General features: G+C 48.4%; 1 protein-coding gene across 4 annotated transcripts in view; it reads left to right on the forward strand.

Moving 5' to 3' along the window:
• The window catches only part of Msra (methionine sulfoxide reductase A), a 317,918-nt gene extending 302,502 nt beyond the window's left edge, over window positions 1-15,416 (forward strand). For all 4 annotated transcript variants that reach the window (XM_052191213.1, XM_052191211.1, XM_052191214.1 and 1 more), the window contains one exon: window positions 14,653-15,416. In XM_052191213.1, coding sequence (XP_052047173.1) covers window positions 14,653-14,817 — 165 coding nt within the window. In that variant the 3' untranslated portion in view covers window positions 14,818-15,416. The remainder of the gene's footprint in view (window positions 1-14,652) is intronic.
• The last annotated feature ends 7,583 nt before the right edge of the window (window positions 15,417-22,999 follow it).

The following is a 22,999-nucleotide window of genomic DNA, read 5'->3' on the forward strand; positions in this document are numbered from 1 at the left end:
GAGTGACAGCATTGTGCCTGTAAGCCAGGCCGGAGCTAGAAAAGGAATCATCCCATGTCCAGTAGGACAGGCAAGATGGCATCTCCATCCAGAGGCACTGGCAGAGAGTCTGATCCTGATGGCCCAGAATGGTCTCCTTTGGTCATGGCTGCTTGTTAGCTGTGTGACCTTGGACAAGCAGCTGAACCCTTCTAAGTTTCTGTTATCCTTCTGGAAAATAAAATAATGCCTGCCTGCTGTATTTTGTGAGCATAAGTAACACCCCTAAGGAGAATATTGTCAGTTTAGAAGTGAGCCAACAAGTGTGGAAAGGTTGAGGGACGGGGCCAAGGTAAGGTAGGTAAGGTATCAGTAGGCAAGGGTTATGGGTTCCCAGAGAAGCAACTTCAGTTCTCTGAGGCTTGGGGCAGTGTGGCCCAAGGCATGTGGGCTTCTGTCCTCAGCACTGTCAACTCCATACCTCTCATCTTCGCTGTCTCACCTGACACTTCAGAACACCTTCAAGCACAAGTGACATTCTCTGCCACACTAGTGCACCGTGAGGTCCATGGCCTGGAGATACTGCTGGGACGTCTCTCAGGGCTGGGCAAGTTTACGAGTTGCGCGTATGCCCTTGAACAGGGGACAACAAAAGAGTTCCATATCACAGAGCAGAGAATGCCGGCAAACCTGGGCCTTCACGGGCTGGCTTCCTCAGCCCCCTGTGTCCATGGTTGGCAGTGGGGAACCGGTTTTAGAGAAGTAACATGGACAAGAAGGACCAGCTTAAGGGTGACAGACAGACAGACAGGCAAAAGCAGGTCGTGGCTGGAGCTTGGAGGTGTCAGTGGGACCGTGGTAAGGCTCACATGGGACCATAATCACAGAGTAAGCAGGGCAGAGCCGGGCCCAGGCCAAGCAGCCCCAGCTCCAGCCTGCTCAACCGTAGGCCTTGACTCTAGGAAGCCCAGGTGCCATATTCGTAGGGCCCTCCCTCCAGCTAGGTGCTCTGGGGCATCCAGCATGCATTGTGGGTGGCATAGAGCGTTTGGTCAGGGCTCCCCAAAGTTAGCATAGGGCATCCAACCTATTGGCCGTGACCTAGAGCACCACTGATGGGGTGACACATGGGAATCAGGCTACTCAGATGGGTGGGACGAAGCTTAAGCTAGGCAGGCTCTTAACTTCCACCTGCTCTGGGCATAACCCATTCATTCCTCATGTTTGCCCTGCTGTGGCTTTCCATGGGCTCGGAAAGACCATAGCATCACAGGGCGGTTTCTGAGGACAGCTCTGAAAAGAGGGCTTCTCATCCTCCCCATCCTCCACCCCTTACTAGAGAGAAAGCCAGGCCTCAAGGTCAGACACCCAAGGTTATGTGGTTTGGCCAAGCTCAGGCCAGTTCAGAAGCAACCTCTGTGCGTTTGAGGGCTGCCGAGGATGTGATGGGGAATGTTTAACACCTACAGATACACAGTGCCACTGAAATACATCATGCCTTAGCAAGAAGTCTAACAAACGCGGATTTTATTGTCTTAGCCGGAAGGCATACCAATTATATGCAAATGCAAATGATGTAATTAGCTTCTGTTCTAGCTCTCTTCTCTGAAGGGATTTCCAGTTCTGAGCACTGAAGAAAATAACAATTGTGCTTTGGCAAAAAGCACTCATTTGCCTATTTCGAGTCTTCACCCCTAATACATGCTTTCTTTCCCTCCCTCCATTTCTCCCTCCCTCCTTCCTCTCTCCTCCTCATAAACATTAAAATCAAGATTAAAAATAAAAAAGTGTAGGGGCTAGGCAGAGGACTCAGTCCGTCAAGAGAGGACCCAAGTTCGATCCCCAGAGCCACATAAACAGCCAGGCGTGGTGGCTCAGTCATACCAGCGAGAGAAGGTAGAGAGAGGAGGTTCCCTGGGGTTCCACTGGCCAGCCTGCCCAGCCTACCAGGTGACCTCTGGGTGTGGTGAGAGACCCTGTCTCAAAGAACGAGGTGGAAAACGACAGAGAAAGATGGCTGGCATCAACCCCAGGTCTCCACAGAACGCACACACACACAAAAGTCAAGTAAATCCCCGGGGCTTCAACACTAAGAAGCCTAAGCAGCTTGCGTGGAGGCCGGGGAGTCTGACCTACACGCTCGCCGGCACGCATGCTCACGCTTTCGGAATCTTCTAGTGATGCCTGTATGGAGGGTGGGGGAGGGGCGCTATTGTCTAAAACAAAGCAACCGTGTGTGGATCTGCTTCAGCCTCACGTCCAGTCTTGCAATCAAACAGCCACGCTCTGCACAGTCACACTAGGGACACACACACACTCAGGGGCACCACGCTCCCACACCACTGGCCTCGTCGGCTCTCCGTCAGGCAGAGCAGGCTGCCTTTCTCTTGCCTTTCTGGTCATCTATATTCTCAGCCAAGCGAGGCTGGAGGCTCCGGCAGAGCAGCTATGCATCTTCAATGCATTTTCTCTTATCGCTCGGGTATTAATTGACAGTCCTATTTTTAGTTTCCTTGGGTAATGATTTAAAGGCCCAGCGTTTCGTTCTGGGACCTGGCCAGTGCAGTGTGAAGTTATTCAGATCACAGCTCATGAGGGAATCGCTGCGTGCAAGCTGGCCAGCCTGTTGCGATGGGCAGATGGACCCTCGCCCAGGGCAGAGAAAGTCTCAAGGGAGATTTTAATTCCTTAATACTGAAACAAGCACAATTTTGATTGTCTTAATCAGTGAATAATAAAAAAAAAAACAATTAAATGGCCAGTTTCATTTTTATTTTAGCTTGGCCTAAGCGAACTTTAAGAAATCATAACTGATTTTCACACACATTACTATTGAATGCTGATTTTGTGTGTTCCCGAAGATTCTGCCAGCAGTCCTGCAGATAGGGAGTTGTATCACTATTAACTAAATCATTTATCACCACCTCTGGGTGATTTTCTCTGGACTTGGCTTTCGTTGTGTTCCATATCTACTACACAGATCTGCCCACTTGAAGCACAGGCCTTCCAATGGAGGCTGCATTCCTTCAGAATACAGGACTCTTTAAGCATTGGCTGTGCTGAGTGACTTTTTGTTCTTAATGAAGGAGAGACTTACTGATAACAACAAGCAACCTCTGTAAACATGCAATGGCACATCTTGATAACTTATGGGAGCGTATGATTGATTTTCAACTCAAAAATCCTTGTGTATTTCTTAACTTAATCTCTAGGCCACATCTATTTTTAAAAAAACAAAAAACAAAACAAAACAAAAAAAAAAAAAACAAGTTTCTAAGTTTCTGGAGCTATAAACTAGTAAAATCCAGTTCTCCAGCACCGTGAGTAACATCTGAAAAGGGACACCAAAAAAAATATTCCTGACTAAACCAAAGTGCGCCCTCTCTCTCTCTCTGTGTGTGTGTGTGTGTGTGTAGATAGATGCATATATAAAGATATTATTCACAATAGAAACATTGTGTTATAGGTATAGAAGCAGGAGCGCAGTAGGACCATACTAGAGCCTTAGGGGCAGATGTTTTGTATGGCTATCAAAATACAGCTTTAGAATATACCTGGAGTTATCAAAAGATCAGCAATGAAAACCAACCAGTAAAGAAATGGACAAAAGCTAGGTGTGGTGCCGAATGCCTTTAACCCCAGCAGAGGCAAGTGGACGTGTGAGTGCAAGGCCTAGTCCAAGACGACCAGGCCTACAAAGAGAAAACCTGTGTTGAGAAAAAGAAAGCCTGGTCTACAGAGTGAGTTCCAGGACAGCCAGGGCTACACAGAGAAACCCTGTCTTGAAAAACCAAAAATAAGAAAGAAAATGAAAACTAAAGCTGACTTGGAGTTCCATGTCTTCCAATTAGAATGAAAAAGTTACAAATTCTGACAATTCCCAGGGCAAGGATGAAGAGAGCCTGGAGCCTCTCAAACATTTTAGGTGAGATGTCCAAACTGGTACTACTGATTGGGAAAACCACTGTGAAACATTCTTACCAGCTAAATACACGTTAACATCATGCGACTGAGCTGACCCACACCTATGTCTCCACCCAAGAGACACAGGACTTGTACTCTCGAATACTTGTGGCAGCATTTTATTTTTATAGTAACTCCCCAAACTAGAGAGAACAGAAGTGGGCAAGCAACCCAAAGGCGCAGGCGCCCGAGGAGGTGCTGTCTGAGTTCAGGAAACAGCACCCAGAGGTACAGTGCTGTGGCGTGCTGTGTGCTTTTGAATAGAAGACATTGGAAGGTGTGGATGCCGCCACAGAAGCAAGGACTCTCTAACCTTCTTTCGTCCCCACCCCAGGCACCCAGGGAGGGGCTGTCTCTGAAGTTCCCTCACCAGAGGGAGGAAAGTTCTTGCAAAAGAAATGTCATTCTCTTAAGCCCCCGTTCCTAGGAATCTCATCAAAGAACAGGAAAGATTAGCCACTGGCAAAGAGACTCAAAGTCCCCAGCCCAGACAGACTTTGATCTGTTCTTCTGAGGGAGTCTCTGGGAGGTCACCCAAAGACTTTATCTCAGTCAGAAGTTAACTTTGTTCAAGGTACAATTCTGTCCCTCACCAGGCTCTAACCTACTTCCCCCATGAGCAGAACTTTGTCCCAGGCCATTGTGTGCTCTTTGGACTGTATCATTTCTCCTAAAAATCACTCACCAGCCCTCCAAGACACCCAACTCGCAGCTCCATTTCCCTCGAGGAAGAGCTACTCTAAGCTTGCGTTTTTGTGCCCTCCTTTTGAGTGTCTGCCTTGCATTACTTCCATGCGCATGTGCGTATCGATGAAACCCATGTCACCTCTCTTTCCTGATGCAATGCTTACTATCAGTGGAGGGAGCTTTTCCCTTGACCCTATGACTCATGACCCCAAGTCCAGGAAAGAGCAGGAAAGATGGTAGGGTTGGAAACTACCCTAACATGGACAGCACCTGTGCTCCAACACACAACGAGAAAGTTCACAGAGGTGGATAAAGGCTCATGGCTTCTAAGAGCAAAAGCAGAGACCAGCCAGGAGTCCCAGCTGAATAGTGTCATTCAAGTAAACAATAAGGATTCATATGCAGTGACCTGGTTTTGGAGTTCTTGGATTGTATGTTTGTCAGTTGCTTTTGTTGTTGTGGCCATGTGACCAAATATCTGACAAGAAGCAAGTTAAAGAAGGAAGGGTTTATTCTGGCTACAGTTCCAGGGGATAGTAGCCATGGTCCACCATGATGTGGAAGGAAGTTGTGGTAATAGGAGCAGGAGACAGCTGACCGCATTACATCCAAAATCAGGTATAAAAACAGTGAACAGGAAGTGGGCCTGGGTGGGCTAAACTCAAGACCCACCCTCAGTGACTCACTTCCTCCTGTCAAGCTCCACTGTCTAAAGGATTCACAACCTTCCCAGATGATCCCTCCTGCTGGGGATCAAGTGTTCAAACATTTCACATTCAGAGCACAACGCATGGCTCCGAATGTCCACTTCTCAGAAGACATTTATGAGACTAAAAAAAAAAATAGGACTTACTATGTATGATTTTAACCTGACAATTACAAGCATGCTGAAACAAAACAGCAGAAGCCAAGTCTGAAGTTAAAGAAAAATATTTCATGGAAAAAGAATTTCAGTAAGGAGACAAAGTATAAAGCAACTGGGCAGCATGGTGGTATACCCCTTTAATCCCAACACTGAAGGGGCAGAGGCAGGCCGATCTCTGTAAGTTCAAGACCAACCTGGTCTATACAGTGAATTCTATGACAGCAAGGGCAATACATTGAGACCCTGTCTCAAAAGCAAAGAGGGAAAAAAAACCAACCAACCAACCAACCAACCAACCAAACAAACAAACAAACAAACAAAACCCCAGAAGACCAGATTGACATTTTGGAAGTAAGCAGAACCAGGTAAAACATCAAAGCTTCAACCTTAAATAAAAAACTTCTCTAGAGGGAGAGGCTCTGAGTTGGCAAAAAAAAAATAGAATGAGCTTGAAGATAAGTCAGCAGATATTTTCTAGTCCCAGAGGCATAAAGAAGCAAGAATGGACAAAAGATGCTCATACAACTCTTAAGAATAACCAGCTTCCATTGCTGTGACAATACCAGAGAGTCAAGTTAAAACACTGCAGGTTTATTCTGGTAAATGGTTTCGGGGTTGTCAGTTGTGTTTGGAGGGTCTGTTGCTTTGGGCCTCTTGCATACCGTGTCCAAGAAGCAAAAATATAAAGGAAGAAGTTGGGGTCATAACTGCCCTTTGCAGGGTACTCTGACAATGACCTGAGTTCCCCATAACAGGTCCTACCTTCTAAAGGCTCCACAGGTTCATAGGCCCCTAGGCTGGGGACCAGGTCTTCAACATAACATCTTTTGGAGAATATTTAAGATGCAAACATAGCAATACTAATTGCTAAACTGTAAGCTCTAGGGGCTCTGGAAGAGTCAAAGAAAGAAGGTTGAAGAGAGTTTCTCCAGGTTTTGCTGTCTCATTTCACACTTGGGGAAAACAAAGACTCTGCCTGGTAGCAGCAACCAACCAATGCTTGTATAACAACTGGACACAGAGTCTTGAACTATTCTGTGACCTGAGGCCCTTCTCACTTTACATCAGAATGTTTTAAATCCCAAGGAAGCCCCCAAGGCCTGGGAGCAACCAGCATAGTTGACCACTCTGGACTGTACAAATTGGGACCAGTATTGGAGCTGCCGAGACTCAGTGTGAGCGAGACGCGGCCCCCAGAGAGGCTCTAGCCTTTGTGGATCTCCATGCTCTGAGCTCCGGCAGCTGCCATGTTGCTTTGAGTCCTTTTCTATTCAGTCTCTTGGGATGAAGGATCTTTCCTTTTAATGAAATCTGCATTTTATCCCCAAGGTGAAAACCAGTGTCCTTGGCTCTTCTGAGAAAATGAGAAGTGGCTTCTTTTGTGTAATGAATGCTAGGAACACGCAAAAACAGAGGTTGTTCTTAATTGACTGCAGATATGGAAAAGCAGATCATAACCCCTAAAGATACATAAAGCAGGAAGTGGGGGACGGAGGGAGGGATGAAGGGAGGTAGGGAAGAGGGAAGGATGAAGGGGGAGGGGGAGGGGAGGGGAGAGAGGGGGGAGAGGGAAGGATGAAGGGGAGGGGGAGGGGGAGGGGAGAGAGGGGGGAAGAGGGAAGGATGAAGGGGGAGGATGGAGACAAGAGAGAGAGAGAGAGAGAGAGAGAGAGAGAGAGAGAGAGAGAGAGAGAGAGAGGTTTCTCATGCAACTAAAAGCCACAAAAGGAGACTTCACTCAAGGACAAGGTCATTTGAATTTCTTGTGACAACCAGCAGATGTCAATGGCAAGATGGAATCCGGAGGGTCCCCATCCTTGATCCCATGGTTGATGCGAGGAGTTAGAGGTGGCATGCACAGCCTGCATCATCAGCCATGTGACGTGCCAGAGCCTTGTCCTCTGGCATGCAGCAGGAGGTCACTAGTCAGTGCCCGGACAGTAGGGAAGGTGCTTGGACCCTCTTGATCCCCCAGGAAGATTTGGCATTTAGGAGATGTGAGGAGATATGACCCTGGGAAACACGAGAAAGGGCCACCCCCTTCTTCTGGGTCCTCCTTTAGCTCAGTCCCTTCTAGAGCTTGCTGCAGACAAGCAGAGGCGCCTCAGAGACGCCTGCCACCTCTGCCTCCTTTCAGGTCCCTTTGCCTCTGTGGCCACTGTGCTGTAGAGACGTAGGCAAACTGAGGACGGAGCTGGGCACTCAGATGGGCATGAGGAAGTAAACTGTCAGATACCTCACCTCTGCTGCCATCTCCTCCTGCTTCTACCCCCTCCCCTGGCCTTTCCTGGGGTTCCTAGATCAACCCCTTTCCTGTTCATCCCTGACAGCCCAGGGCTTGCCTTCCTCTCTCTCCAGACCTTCCAGAACACTACAAACACATGCTCACCCCTCTTCCTTGCCTTTGATCATAGCATTCTCCTTATTGCCCTTCATGCCACCAGGGCAGCTCTATGAACGTCCAAGTCCAGTCCTACTTATACGACACATCCTCCAACCCGGATGACCCTCTCCCACCTCCACACCCCCAAAGGGTGTTCTTTGTACCTCAACAATTTGGGATTTTTTGCTTTGCCTCAAGGTAGATATTTGTGGTCCTGGGACTCTTGCCTGATGCACAGGTCACCCCAGGGATGGGGTGGGGCCTTAGAGGATGCTGTGGGAGCCATCCTGGGAAGAATTATGAACCAGCCCCAGCAAGCTCTCAGATCTCTACCAGTCCTGTTTTGCCTCACTTTAGCTAATAAAAGGTACTCTTCTCAGATTGTCACTGCCACATGGGCCCCACTGGGCTATTTCTCTGTGAATAGATGTGCATGTGTCTATACGTGGAAGCTCCAGAGAAGCTGCAGTACCGTTTCCTCGGTGCCGTCCACTTTGGGTTTTGAGACAGTCTCCCGCTGCTCCCTGCATTGAAAGTACAGGCAGGACTCGGGCCTTTTTCACATGGATTCAGGGGTCACATTCAGGTCCACGTGCTTCCGTAACAGGCACTCTACCAACTGAGCCATCTGCCTGCCCCCACCCCTACCCCTGTGATCTTTGTTAAATGCAGGTTCCAATTCAGTAGCTCTGGTTGAGACACAGATGTAGGTTTTGACTGAGTTGCGGCCATAGCCCACCAGCACTTCAGATCCTCGCTGGCCAAGTCAAGAGCTGCGGCCCTCCCACCCTCCCCTCTGCAGGGAGAGCTCAGCCTGTAGCGCCTTCCACTTTGCTTTGCAAGCCAGGGGGTCAGAAGACCTTGGGAATCACACTATGGGTGCTGAGGTCAGAGGAATGGTGATGAAAGTCATTTAACTGTGTGGTGGAACTGAAGATGCAGGGAAGGGCACCCCACCAGAAGGCAGCATGTTCTCTCAGAAGCCGAGTTCTCCGATGGAGAGCTATCGTTTGCATAGGCAGGTCTTAGGTTTAAGGCAGAATTAGAGGTAAACACGCCACCCCCTTTCTGCTTTCCCTACCGAGGGTCTCAAGGCAGAGACGGGCCGATGCACTCTGAGTCAGCCTTGTGAGGGTGTCAGCAGTCTCCTGTCATGAGCCGTGATCTTGGGGACCTGTCCTTGTATGTGCCACGACAATTGCTTGACTCATGGGTACAGCGCCATCCTTCTGGGGTTCACCCTGTTCTTCCCAAGCAGTCACGCCTCCCATGGCTGGGCCACACTGGTAGACAAGCCTATCCTTTAGCTGGTTGGTGGCCTTGCTGCTCTGTGCCACACGGTACCACGGGCACGCAGACCCCTCTGCTCAGCTCAGAATGGAGAATGGTCTTTTCTTGTTTCTAGTAGATTTTTATGAAAACACATTCCAATTGCTTCAGAACCTGCAGACATTTTTTCCTCCTTTGTGTGTGGCATATGCACGAGTGGCATATGTATGTAGTGTTTCATGTGCATCTGAGATTGACATGGAATCACTCTTTCAATCACTCTCCATTGAATCTGTTTCAGTTACTATTCATTGAAATGGAGCTTCCCAGTTGAACCTAGAACTTGGCACTCAGCTACTCTGGTCGGCTGGTTTGTTCCAGGACCCCGTCTCTCCCTCCCTTGTGCTAGCATTTCAGCTGGCACTGTGGTCCCCATGCTTAAGTGACAAGTGCTTTACCCACTGATCCATTTCCCCATCCTGCTCCCCAGACATTTTGATATGTGGTGTTCTGGTCACCTGGAAGCTGCCTGGAGGTTAATACCATTGACTGGGGCACTGACTAGGCTTAAGTCTGTGTGTGTGCGCGTGCGCGTGCGCGTGCGTGTGCGTGTGTGTGTGTGTGTGTGTGTGTGTGTGTGTGTACCTGTGTATTTCCATGTCTGTGTATGTTTGTGAATGTATATTTCTCTGTGGGTATGCCTGTGTATTACTGTGTCTCTGTCTCTCTTTCTGTGTGTGTATGTGCGTGTGTGTGTGTGTGTGTGTGTGTGTGTGCATGTGCAAGACACACCATAGCACAGAATACATTAGAACTGGATCTGAAGGAAAATGAAGTGGTCTCTAGATTCAGAAGCAGAAGGAAAGAAGCAATCAGGCAGTGTCCCTGGTACAAGCTCCCTGCGCCACTAGAGGGCAGACTGAAGAATCGACTGCCACCTCTCTCCTGGCCTGCTGGACCTTCAGCCCTAAGGCAAGAGAAGTCAGCCTCTGAGAGGTCAGAGCTGTTTCCTGAGATCCTCTGGGTCCCAAGTATAACTTCTGTTCTAGAAAGATGATTTCATGCTATTAAAATGTTTACATGAACATGGATTAAATACATTCTACAAATAATGACATAAATAAAAATTAACACTTAAGCCTAAGTTCTTTTGGTGGGTGGAGATGGGGTCTGTTACTTCCAATAACAGAAAGGTGAGGAGGTTTGAATTATAGGTGTCTCCCCCTTTGATGGCGAGTTTCCTTATTGCTAACATGTCTGCTTCTCTTCATGAGCTTCTCAGACAGTGATCAGGATTAGGGTCATCTGTTGTGAGAATGCTGGTCAGTGATTGGATGCGCCTGCACACCGGAAGTCAGAGTTGGCTCTGTGGCTGCATATATTTCCAGCTGGCCCTGCTGCCGCTCCACCTGGCCTGAGCTGAAGGGTCTCTGGCCTGCTTTCCCAGGGATGGGGGAGCATGTGGTTTCCATGCAGTGCACCAGTCTACTGGGCACTTGGGGAATGTCGGTGACTAATGATGAACTTATTAGAGCATTTGCAGTAAGCAGAGTGGCCATATTTATTTGTTAATTTTATTAAAAGAATGGATTTCCCCAGGCGGGCCTTGGAGGTCAGATGGGCCCACCGTGCCTCTGCTGGATACTTCCTTACATCTGTGGTGTTCACAGGTGCGACTGGGCTGAGGCCATCTGTCTGGGCCTGAGGTCGCTGGGCTCTGGAGGAAGGCCCTCTCCACCTCACGGTTGTCTGCTCATAGGATCTCTTCAGATACAAAAGAGGGGCATATATGGAGGGAGGGTCAGCGGGGCTCCTTCAGGAGGGTGAGGGGTAGGGGGAAGACTTGGCAGGGCTGCACGCTTCCTGTGCCTCCTAATGCATTCTCAGGAGGGCAGTGAGCCTGGCACAGTTTCCACTGGACAGAGAAAAGCTTTTTTTCAGTGGAATCTGAAAAAGAAGGAAGGCCTGCGAGGCTCCCTGGGTCATATCAGAGAAGGGAGAGAGAAGGGTTGTAACAAAAGGAGGACTGATTCCTTCATTTAGGGGACCTAGAAATCTCCTGAGCCAGGTGTCACCCAATCTGGGTCCTTAAAGTGGTGTTCTTCCCCTTTTATCATATGCACACACAAAAAACAAAACCTGAAAGGGAGGAGGGGAGGGGAAGGAGGGGAGGGAGGGAGAGAGAGAGCGAGAGCGAGCGAGTGAGAGAGAGAGAGAGAGAGAGAGAGAGAGTCAGAGAGAGAGAGAGAGAAAGGAGAAAGGAGAGAAGGAGGGGAGGGAGGGAGGGGAGGTACAGAGAAGGAGGAGGGGAGAATGTGGAGGGAGAGGTTAGAGGGAGAGGTGAGGAGGAGAGTGAGGGGGAGAGAGAGGGACGGAGGGAGGGAACAAAAACACAGAACACTTGAACTCTTGAGACTCCGAGACACTGTTTTGAAGTCAGTGAGATGGGAGATGGCAAGGGAGTGGTCCGACCGGAGGGCACTCTCCTCCTGAAGAACCTGGTCCTGGCAGAGGCCTGTGGCCAAGGAAGAGGCACCTGGTGAACCAGGTCGGGGCTGCCTGCCTGCAAGTCAGGAACAGAGGTCTGTCCAGCACAGGAACCTTCTGCCTGGCAGATCTGAGCCAACCTCATCGGTCTTCCTGCCAAGAACCCAATTTACTGCCAAGGGGTGACTAGTAGGGCCTGAGGAAGAGCCAGTCTCCTAGGCTGGGTGGGGTTCAAGGAAAAAAAAAAGTCTGTCTCATGATAGTTTCCTATGGTTTCCAAGAGGTTTTATAAGTGAAGATTCTGCCATCTTGTGGCCAAGACTGGTACTGCCTGAATCCCTGTCCTGCTGCCTTCCACCTGCTCCCCAGCACTGCCCAGTGTTGCCTAGGTGTGTGTAAAGGGTAGCCTCTGAGGAAAGGAGGGTTCCGAGAGGCCTCTACCCACATTCCAGCCTCAAGGAGCTTTCGGAAGGTCCCAAGTGCAGGGTTGTCACTCATTCATACACAGACTATCATTTCTGAAAGAGAGGATATGGGCGGGCCTCATAGGAGGAGCCAGGCCCTGTCCACCTCCCCAAGAGCTGAAGGAGGCAACCGTTAGACACCTGGGTGACCTGGGAAGGTTAAAACAGGAGTCCCCTTCCCTGAGTGTGAGGCCCACAAGCAGATGCGCCTGCAATGAGAATGCTCTCTGAGGGCCAAGGTGTGCGCAACTCTGGGAATAGACCGAGAGGGTGTGAGTGCCACTCACCGAGGCCTTTGACTCTAGTGTGTAGACCCAGCCACAGGAAGCAGAGCCATTGCCATCATAGAACTCTGATTTCTTTTGCTTGTCCTGGACCACGAATATCCAACTCTGAACCTGACGTTTTCTCTCTGCAAGCTCTCTGCCACCGGAAGCAGGTAGTACGTACCTTCATGGCCCGAGGATGCTTTTTACTGGAACATTTCCTCCGTTCCACCACCCGGTGTCCCAGAGCCAGCTGCACCTTCAGATGCTGGTGATGATTTGATGGCCTGTGTTCCTACTGCACTCCCGGGACGTTCTCACCCTCCCTGTAGTGAGGTTGCCCTGACTGATGGAGTCATGCCAGCAGATGCTGGCCCAAGTCCTCATTGTCCTGAGGCCCCCTTTCTCTGAAAACTTGGGTACCGGATGGTGAGCTAGCTGGGGTTCCACCATGGAGCAGAGGACTTTCAAGGTGTTCCAGAGATGAAGTTTGCAGAGAGAACCGGGTGTTCATAGACTCTTTTGAAGGGCAGTTAGGGTGAAGGCCTAGAAAAGCACTAGACTCTGACAATATAGAGTCATCACTGATCCAAAATAATGTATTGCCACAAGGTCTCAATTGCCTGCAGCCCAGGAACGAAAGAGCCCCAGAGGTGACCAGGGGGAGCCGTGGCAGAGTCTCGCAGGCAGGCACCTGTATCCATTCTAGAGACGAGACCTCACAGATCTCAGCCCGCCTTTATGTCAGCCACCAACGCCACTCTGGTCTCTCCAATGAATGGCACAGGAGGTGGGTGAGAGACTGGCACTAGAACCTGGGCACTGTGGGATCCAGGCATCTTGCCTTGGTGGTCCCAGGCCTCACAAGCTCACAGGGCTTGTCAAGGCACATGATCTCTCTCACACTTTTTGTATGGTTGAGGACAACGTTTTCTGTTGGCTGCCATGAGGTGGAGATTAACACGTGAAGTCTTTGCCTAGAGTCTAGCACACAGTAAACCCTCAATAATTGCTAGCCTACCAAACAAAAATGCATAGATGGATTTAGAATTGAAAACAAATGACAACAAACAAACAAAAAACTGGCTCCCCTGTGTTGTGTGGCCTGACTGAACGCTGATCCTCAGTCTTTCCAGGCAGGCTTGGCCTTAATGTGGCAAATCTCCGGCCTTTTAAGAGGGCCGAGCAGGGAGAGCCTGAAGCAGTGAGAAGCACCGAGTATGGAGGGGGCTCTGCTAACTGGCAGGTTGGAGGGTTCGGCTCATCTCAACGGTAGCCAGGCCAGCACCCTCGTCAATGCGCAGGGTCTGCTGCTCTGCACTCAGCACTCGAGCGAGTTTCTAATGCCGCATGTTCAAACACTTCAGGGCAACTGGCAACAAGATAGAATAGGAACACAGCCGAAATCCAAAAGGGAAAAAGGCAAGGCTGCAGTCCACAGGGAGCCATGTCTGTTTCCTAATCTGTCTCCTGCCCCAAATAGCTCCGCTCTCCTTCCCCGATTTGTGTTGACGTGTTTCTTGCCTGTGGAAGCAGATGCCACCAAGACTTAAACTGGGTCACAGGACTATGACGGGCTGACACAGGCCACAGGCCATGCCCTCCTCTGACTTGAATGTCCAGGTTCCTGGCCCAGAGCTCAGAGCAGAGCACAGACTCCAGGAACCACGGAACAAAACCCTCCATGCGAAGTGGGAGTGGGTGGGGCTTGCCCCCCACTTGGCACAGAGCGAGCCTGGGCTCGCCTGACTTTCTGGTCTTCTTTTCTCATGGACAACCAGACCCACAGGGCCCTCCTGCTGCCTTGGAGGAGGTTTGGAAATGCCTTCCAAAAGCAGGACGTCCGTCAGCTGTGTGACGCTAGATGGAACATGAATTATACAAACACTTGACTCCTAGACTCCTAGGCTCTAAAGCGGGAGGTCAGGGCATTCGCTGCTGTGCTGGACAGCCTGAGCTCAATCCTCAGAATCTCCATGGTAGGAAGAGAACAGTGACTTTCACAAGTTGCATGCATGTGCACAGGCATGCCTACACACCCATACACACATGCACACACACGCACACATACACACACATAAATAAATGTAATAAAAAAGAATGGTTTAAACTCTGGTGCACATTCAATTTCAAGACGCAGTCCACCCAGGCAGATTGATAAGTACTCATCTAGAATGATCCAGCAGAACCAGCACATGACCCACGACGCCCCTGCTGGCCACGCTCCCTCCTTCTCCAGAGTCCTGTGTCCAGCATTGGGTCCTGAGGTTTCTCCCTCTCTCTCCGCAGGTCCTTTCAAAGCATGGCTTTGGCCCCATCACCACTGACATCCGAGAGGGACAAGTGTTCTACTATGCTGAAGACTACCACCAGCAGTACCTGAGCAAGAACCCAGATGGCTACTGTGGCCTCGGGGGCACTGGGGTTTCCTGTCCGTCGGCCATTAAAAAATAATTCCTCTCCACAAAGCTAGCCCTGGAGGCTCCATCAACACCACGATTGCAGGATGGAGCAGCACCGCTGTGCTTCACACCTGTCATTTTATGAAGAGCACACACACCACACGGACGTTTACATGAATCTGGTTGTTATGGGGGTTTGATTTCCAGAGAGTAAGATGACAAGGTGACACAATGTAATCTGCCTTCTGATCAGTCCAGGTGGGGATAGAACATGACATTTTAGTGGATCGTTTGGGATCTAAATGGAGATAATGAATATCCTGTGTCAATCTGCTCGGGTTGGAGGGATGCTGAGGGTCCTGAGACAGGGGGATAGCTGGGCGAGCACAAGGTACTGGGACCCCTTGGTCTGTGCTGACATACCTCACCCACTTCCCTGCCCTCAGGTGCCTAACTCATTAGTGTCTACAGACTCCATGAATCATTTGCTGAAATGCTTTGCTCTGCTGACTCTAGACATGTATTAGGGGTTTCTCCCCACCCCCACCCTCCCTGTGCAGAGGAAAGACATGAATGACCTTAATGAATTTTAACATTCTGCTTACAGCAATGATAAAGCTTGTCCTAATAAAAATCCACAGTTTGGTAATAGCAACTGCCTACTGTGAGTCTGTCTTTCCTTGTTCAGGAGGGGTAGTTAGAAGTATTACAAAGCCAAGTTAAGAAATTAAGAGGAAGCAGCAACTACAACAATCCCTCCTGATTATTTTTCCATAAATGGAAAATAATTAAAAGTTTTGGCAAGTGGGCACACCCCTGGCTTTCTGTGGCTTTAGTAACAAATAGTTGTTCTCACAGTGCCCGTAATGTGTCATGTCGAGGACAGTTGTACTTAGAGCAGACACCTTCGGTCTTGAAGAGAAGATTCTTTTCAAGACAAGAAACCATAGCCATGTAAACAAATGAATAGGTAAGCTAACTTCAGGCCCTGATGCTGAACAGAGAGATGCCCAAGAAAGGTGCTGGCTCTGGGGACCATGGAGCTGTGTGCAGGGTCATCTCAGCTAGGTGCGTTCACCACAGTCCCCAAAAGGTGGCAAGCAGCAAACGCAGAGTGGAATGACTTACCACAGGAAGCAATCTGCAGGTGAGTGCATGCCGGGAAAACGCACACAAGGGTCAGAAGCAATCACCGTGTATGCTTCAGCTGATAGAAGAAAGGGGTTCTAGGCCCAAGGGCCAGAAGTGCACGTGGTCATGGCAGGATTGGAAAAACTGAGACTTGAGTTTGCAGAGCAGCAAACTGAGGAGCTGTCCAAGGTGGGCAGAGCTGGCGCAGGATCGTTGAGAAACCTGAGACCTGGCTTTAACTGAATAGCAGTGCTGGGCAGTTCAGACTCCTCCTCTTTTAACTTGGGAACAAGTGAGCAGAGTGCCATTGCCACGTGAGGGCACAGGTCTGGGCAAGGGATGGATGCCCGTTCCTGGCTTCATTGTCGAGATGTGGAGGGAGGCAATTTAGGGGCAGATCTGCAGCTTGGAAGGAATACAAGAATGGGAAACTTAGGAGTGATCTGCATCCAGACACCATGGGACCGTGGGAGAGGATGACGGTGCTGGTGTCTGAGGAGTGGCGCCTCCACCGATGCCCAGAGACGTCTGGTTAAAGGAGAAGCAGATGAGCTTGGAAAGCAACACTTGAGATCGGCTGTGAGGGAAAGTGTCCCTCAGGGAGAGGGTCCAGGGCCCTCAATCAGGGAGCACTCCTTGGGCTTTGCCCTAAGCCTTCCACAGAGGGGACTAAGGTTTTCCCTTGGGGACTCTGTTCTGGGCACACAAGCCTAGTCCAGGCAGTCTGGACTAGAGTCACAGACTGCTGGTAATGCACATAAGTCCCAGGAGGATCACTGGATAGAATCACAAAGACCAGCTGGGCCTTGATGTAGCTCCGTCATATAGGATCTGGGGTATCTGACTTTTAAACCTGTGGTCTTTCTCCACTCCCAGGAGACACCACTGCATTGATCATGTCTTTAGTTCTATAAGCATGACACTTTATATCTACCTTACATACACATATTGGCATGTCTTGATCTAGAAATACCCCCTGCCCTCCAACCCAACTCAGTCTCCTTGACTTGACCTTCTATCTGTAACCTCACCACTCTTGGCCTTCTCTTGAGTGTGCTTGTCCATGCATAAATATAGAGTTCACATTCCCAACCACTGTCTTTATTAGAGTCTAGTGATCCAAGCCACCTCCCCTCATCACCACAGGGCCCACAACAATTATTCTAGCCCTTTCTATAGCTGTCAGGCCTGTTTGTCCTGACTGGCTCATTTCTTCCTACAGAAACTGCAAATAAAGTCACCTGTTATCCACCCTTCCTGTGCCTTACGATAGCCTAGTGCTTCTCTAGGCAGCTCTCCGGGCCTAATATAGAACCTAAATAACAAGTTATCTTTTTAAATTAATTTAATAATTGAATTTTTGGAACAGGATCTCAGTGTGTAGCCCTGGCTAGCCCGGAACTCATATCAACTAGCTGGCCTCAAACTCAGCAGATATCTGCCTACCTCTGCTGGGATTAAAGGTAGTGTTCCACCAGACCCAGCTGAAAAGTTATTTTTTATTTTGCTAAGATTTTATGTGTATGTAAGTGCACCATGTACATATCTTGAAGGTATTCGCATGTACCAAGACTTCTTTTGTGGACCTGAGTATCATCTGCTATGGTGTCTCATGTTCACCAGAAAGTGATGCATATTTTGTTGTTGCTGGTGGAATAATCTATGGATTACAGCAGAGTCAGTGGATGCAGTCCGGGCCTTCACTCTCCTTACCAGTCAGTGGTCTACCTGCCTACCTTCTCAGGTAAGATAGTTGTTGAACTCTGGCTTTCCTAATGGACTTGTTTGTTTCTTCATACAGTTTCAATGGGTTTGCTTAGTGAGTCCTTGGGTGCAAGCTTGTCTCTGGGTGCAGAAACCAAGCTTGTCTCTGGGTGCAGAAACATTCAAGGGTTCAGTCTCTTGATGTGAATCCCTCAATCCCTAGCAATGATATCCTTTTCTTAGAAGTCCCCTTTGTCACATATTAACATAGTCACCCTTCTTTTTGTTCCCTGGTGCAGTGGTGGCCTTGGTTATCAGCTTGACCTGCTGTGGAGGTCATTAAGATGCAAGCTCCCAGGCACCTGTGAGGCATTTGCTTGGTTAATTTCTGCATCTATCTCCTCTGCTTGCACGATCTGGTCCTTTCTGACGGATACCGATAGATCCATTCTGCTTTTGTACATCTTGGAAAGTCATTTTATCAAATAAAATTTTTATGATATGAATTTTTTTCTGTCAGTGACTTCGATGTTTTTCATGGTCTTCCCCCTCTGACATGCAGTTTCCAGGGGAGATCTGCCGTCACCCTCTGCTCTTCTGTATGAGATGTGCACTGTTTTCTCTCCTGTCTGTCACTTTTATAATTTTCCCAATCAAGTAATTTGATCATACTGTATAAAACTGTGCTGCTACCGAATAATACATTATTTAAAATAGGACTGTTGCAGAATATGCATTTGAAGTTTCTCTGTGTTGGTTAGGGGATTTTTGGTTGGTTGGTTGGTTTTTCTGTTGTTAACTTGTTCTAGGAAGAGAGAACCTCTGTCAAAAAAACATCTCCATCAAATTGGTCTGTAAGCAAGTTCATAGGACATTTTGAAAAATCGACTATTGATGTGGGAAGGCACAGCCCATTGTGGGCGTGGCCACCCTGGACAAGGTGGTCCTGGGCTGTATAAGAAAACAGACTGAGCAAGCCTTTAGGAGCCGGCCCATAAGCAGCACGTCTCCATAAGCTCCTGCCTCCAGACTCTTGCCCTGACTCCCCTTCATGAGAGTGTAAGCTATAAACCCTTTACTCCCCCAGGTTGCTTCTGGTTGCAGTGTTTATCGTAACAATAGAGAGCAAACCAGGACACACAAGCCCTCAAAATCTTGTAATTGGTAAAACAGTTTTCACAAGTCCACCTCCCCATCTCATCTCTTTCCTGGGTAGCTAACTGGCTAAGCTGGTCTGGCCTGTCTGGGCCTTGATTAGGGTCACTTATTACATTTGCCCATGTCATTATGTATTCGGGCTTCAGTCTCCTTTTGTCCCAAATCAGAAGGTGGATAGAGGATTTCCATGTGAATGCTTAAAACATGTGTTGTAGGAACAGGCTGGTGTGGAAAGGAGCTGTAAATTTCTCAGAAGGCTACAATTCTCTGCTCTGTTTAAACAGTCCATAAGTGTGCCATCATTCCTGTTTGAAGGCACACACCCAGGACCTGCCCTTAGCCCTTTGTCCCAGATGAAATTAATGACATTGGAATTGAGTCTCTGTCATCTTGTGCTCAAATACCTTAGCAGACTCATAACAAGAAAGAATTAGGGCACGGCTCAAACGCAGAAGTGGAAAAGAAACAGGCTGCAGTCCACGGGGAGAGCTGTGACTCCTTCGTCTGTCTCGTGGCCCAAATAGCTCAGTCTCCTCCCCCCTCCCGGCTTGTGTTTGTGTGCCGCCTTCCTTTCTCCTACAGCAGATGTCAACAGACCTGTGGTCCCAAACTAGGTCAGAGAGAACGGTGATGGGTTCATATAGCCCCCAGGCTCTGCCGTTCTGTGTCTTTGTATCCACGTCCCATTCTCCAGCCGCCTTTCTGTGGCATATCAGGAGATCCATGGTCCCCAGAACCAATGGGCTCCTGGGTTCATCTCTCCGATCCCTCGCTGGAAGGAGACAGGAAGTCCTTACTGTCCCCAGCCCTTTGGCTCACATACTGTCAGGTCCACATTCCACCACAGTACTAACAAAACCACATCAGAGGACTTACACACCTGTCACAGCAGCCAGAAAGACACCTCGATCTTCCAGAATGCCTATGACAGGAGGGACCTTTTTCAAATCTACAAGCTCAGGCTTGGAGGTCAGGTCCAGAGACACAGATCAGCCATAGAATGCTTGTCTACCACACTTGAAGTCAGGTTTGATCCTCAGTCCCAAATAGAGGTCTCAAATGGTGGTCCATGCCTGTAATTCCCACAATCCAGAGGCTGAGGCAGGAGGATTTTCACAAGTTTGAGGCTAGTCTGGGCTATTTGTGGATTCCAAGCAAGCTGCACCACAGTGTGAAGCTAAAAAAGCTAAAACAACAAATAAAAACAAAGAAAGAAAAGCTAAAACAACAAATAAAAACCAGACAGGATCCAGGTCAGGGCTCCTAGGGCAATTGAGACTACAGACATGCACTGTATAGGGGACAGGTTTTCAGGCCAAACAAACGTTATTCCAAGGAACAGACATGATGGAAAGTCAGTGGATGTCCCAGTGTGGAACCATGGGTGGAGGAGTCCGGGTCCAGACCATTGTGTTCCTCTCCAGAGCTTGGTGCTGTCTTTGCAGTCCCGGGTAAAGCTCACAATGCTCACAATCCCTCTCCTTCCTTCCATATTGTTAACAATTCAGGTGCAAGCTTTCCATTTCCTCAAGATGGTCAAGAGAACAGAGAAGGCAGACTGTGTCCAGTGTTAGGGAGGGAATGTTATTGTACAAGACTCCCAAAGAGCATTGAAGCAAAAGTCCTGGTAAGCACAGTGGGCTTGAGAGCAGAGCATCTGCCTTTCCCATTGGAGGTTTAAAAACAGCCCGAGGGGTGGAGACGTAGCTCCACGGCCCCAGCTAGAACTAGCAACTCTCAACCTGTGGGTCGTGACCCTTTTGGGGTCTGCTCATCAGTTATTTATGTTATGATTCATAACAGTAGCAAAATTACAGTTATGAAGTAGTAATGAAATAACTTTATGGTGGGAAGGCACCACAATATGAGGAACTGTATTTAAGGATTGCAAGCATTGTGAAGGTTGAGACCCATTGAGCTAGATCAGTGGTTATGAGTATTTTTTCCAGAGAACCTGGGTTGGATTCCTAGCACTCACAGCCATGTGTTATTCCAGTTCCAAGGCATTCAACATCCTCTTCTGGTCTCTAAAGGCACAGACATGCTCATGGTGCACAGACATGCTCATGGTGTACAGACATGCTCATGGTGTACAGACATGCTCATGGTGCACAGACATGCTCATGGTGTACAGACATGCTCATGGTGTACAGACATGCTCATGGTGCACAGACATGCTCATGGTGTACAGACACATGCTCATGGTGTACAGACATGCTCATGGTGTACAGACATGCTCATGGTGTACAGACATGCTCATGGTGTACAGACATGCTCATGGTGCACAGACATGCTCATGGTGTACAGACATGCTCATGGTGCACAGACATGTTCATGGTGCACAGACATGCTCATGGTGCACAGACATGCTCATGGTGTACAGACATACTCATGGTGCACAGACATGTTCATGGTGCATAGACATGCTCATGGTGCACAGACATGCTCATGGTGTACAGACATACTCATGGTGCACAGACATGTTCATGGTGCATAGACATGCTCATGGTGCACAGACATGCTCATGGTGTACAGACATGCTCATGGTGTACAGACATGCTCATGGTGTACAGACATACTCATGGTGCACAGACATGTTCATGGTGCATAGACATGCTCATGGTGCACAGACATGCTCATGGTGTACAGGCATGCATGCAGACAAAAGACCCATGCACCCATACACATTTAAAACAAAAAAAAGCTAGGAATGATGATACACACCTGTATAGTGTATAGCCAGAACATCTGGCCTCAGTAATTTGCCAGTACTGAATCTTAGCATACTAATTATGATCTCCAAAAGCCAATGCAGCCCTTCCTGGAACTCAGGACAAAATGGCAGCTATGGAAACAAAGGTAGTGTATTAATTAGTGTTCTCTATAGAAACAGAACTGACAGAATGAGAGGGAGAGGGAGAGAGAGAGAGAGAGAGAGAGAGAGAGAGAGCACTGGCATACAGGGGAACTGACACTCTTCTGACATCCATGGGCACTAAGTACCATATAGTAAACATGCAGGCAAAACACCCATACACATTAGATACACACACAGGCTGTGGTCTGACCATTCCAACAACTGTCTCCAATGGAAATTCCAAGAATCCTAATAGTTGTTTGGTCCATGAGGCTGGATGTCTCAGCTGGTCTTTGATATACATTGGAATCCCAAAAAAGTATCGTCTAATTCCAGCAAAGGAATGAACTTGCCATCCTGAGTGAGGGCAAATAGGTAGAGAGCAAAATCTTCCTTCTTCCATGCCCTTTATATAGGCTGCCACTGTGTAGCCCAGATTTAGAGTGGATCTTCCTACTCCAGGTGATCTGTTTTTAGGGTGGGTCTTCCTACCTCAAAAGATTCAATTGAGAAAAGTTACTCACAGTTGTACCCAGGTACTTGGGCTCTACTTAATACCAGATGTAGCCAAGTTGACAACCAAGAATAATCATCACAGATGGAGAAAGAAATTCTAGGGAACTTTCTAGAAACAACGTTGGCTGAAGCTATAAAAAGGGAAAGGGGAGTTGAAATTGTTTATTTCAATATCTGCCTCTAACTTGCAATGGACATCCAATGACTGATACACTCAAGCTCCTTTTGACAGGTGAGATGAATTTATTAGTGGTGACTTATGAAACAGAGGATGACCATGAACAGCTAAAATACAAATTACCCCCAACACATGCAAACACACACACACACACACACACACACACACACTCATACAAAGCTCTTGTCTGACATGGTTTAAGTTTACAGCATTTCTGTTACACTTGGTTCAGGGTGCTCCCTGGTGTGCTAAAGAATCAGGAGATAGAGGTTTGGAAAACATGAGGAACAGAGACACCAGACTTTCGGAAAGTTCTGGTTTATAAGTACTCCATCCTCATTCTCTTTAGGGATTCTGCTGGTTTTGATAAACAGTGTCTGACATGCTGTGGAGAAAACCATTTTTTTTTCTGCAGTCTGGGTCAAAGGACAGCTAGATAGGAGCTTGCTGCAAGATGGAGGATTAGTCTTACTCTGCGACTACTCTACAGGATAAAGGCAGCAGGATGCATGGGCATGAGAGGATCAGTGGGCTCCTGCCTTAGTGGTCCCTGGACTGCCCCTCCTACTACTGGATTGAAGGTGAATCTCAGGGATTCTTGAGCTCATCGGAGAAGAATTTGAAGATGAACATAGTTAAAGCACTTAAGAACGAGAAGCTCCCCGAGAGTCTTTTCAGTCAGCTTCTATC

Source organism: Apodemus sylvaticus, chromosome 8, assembly GCF_947179515.1.
Source record: "Apodemus sylvaticus chromosome 8, mApoSyl1.1, whole genome shotgun sequence".
Taxonomy (NCBI): Eukaryota; Metazoa; Chordata; class Mammalia; order Rodentia; family Muridae; genus Apodemus; species Apodemus sylvaticus.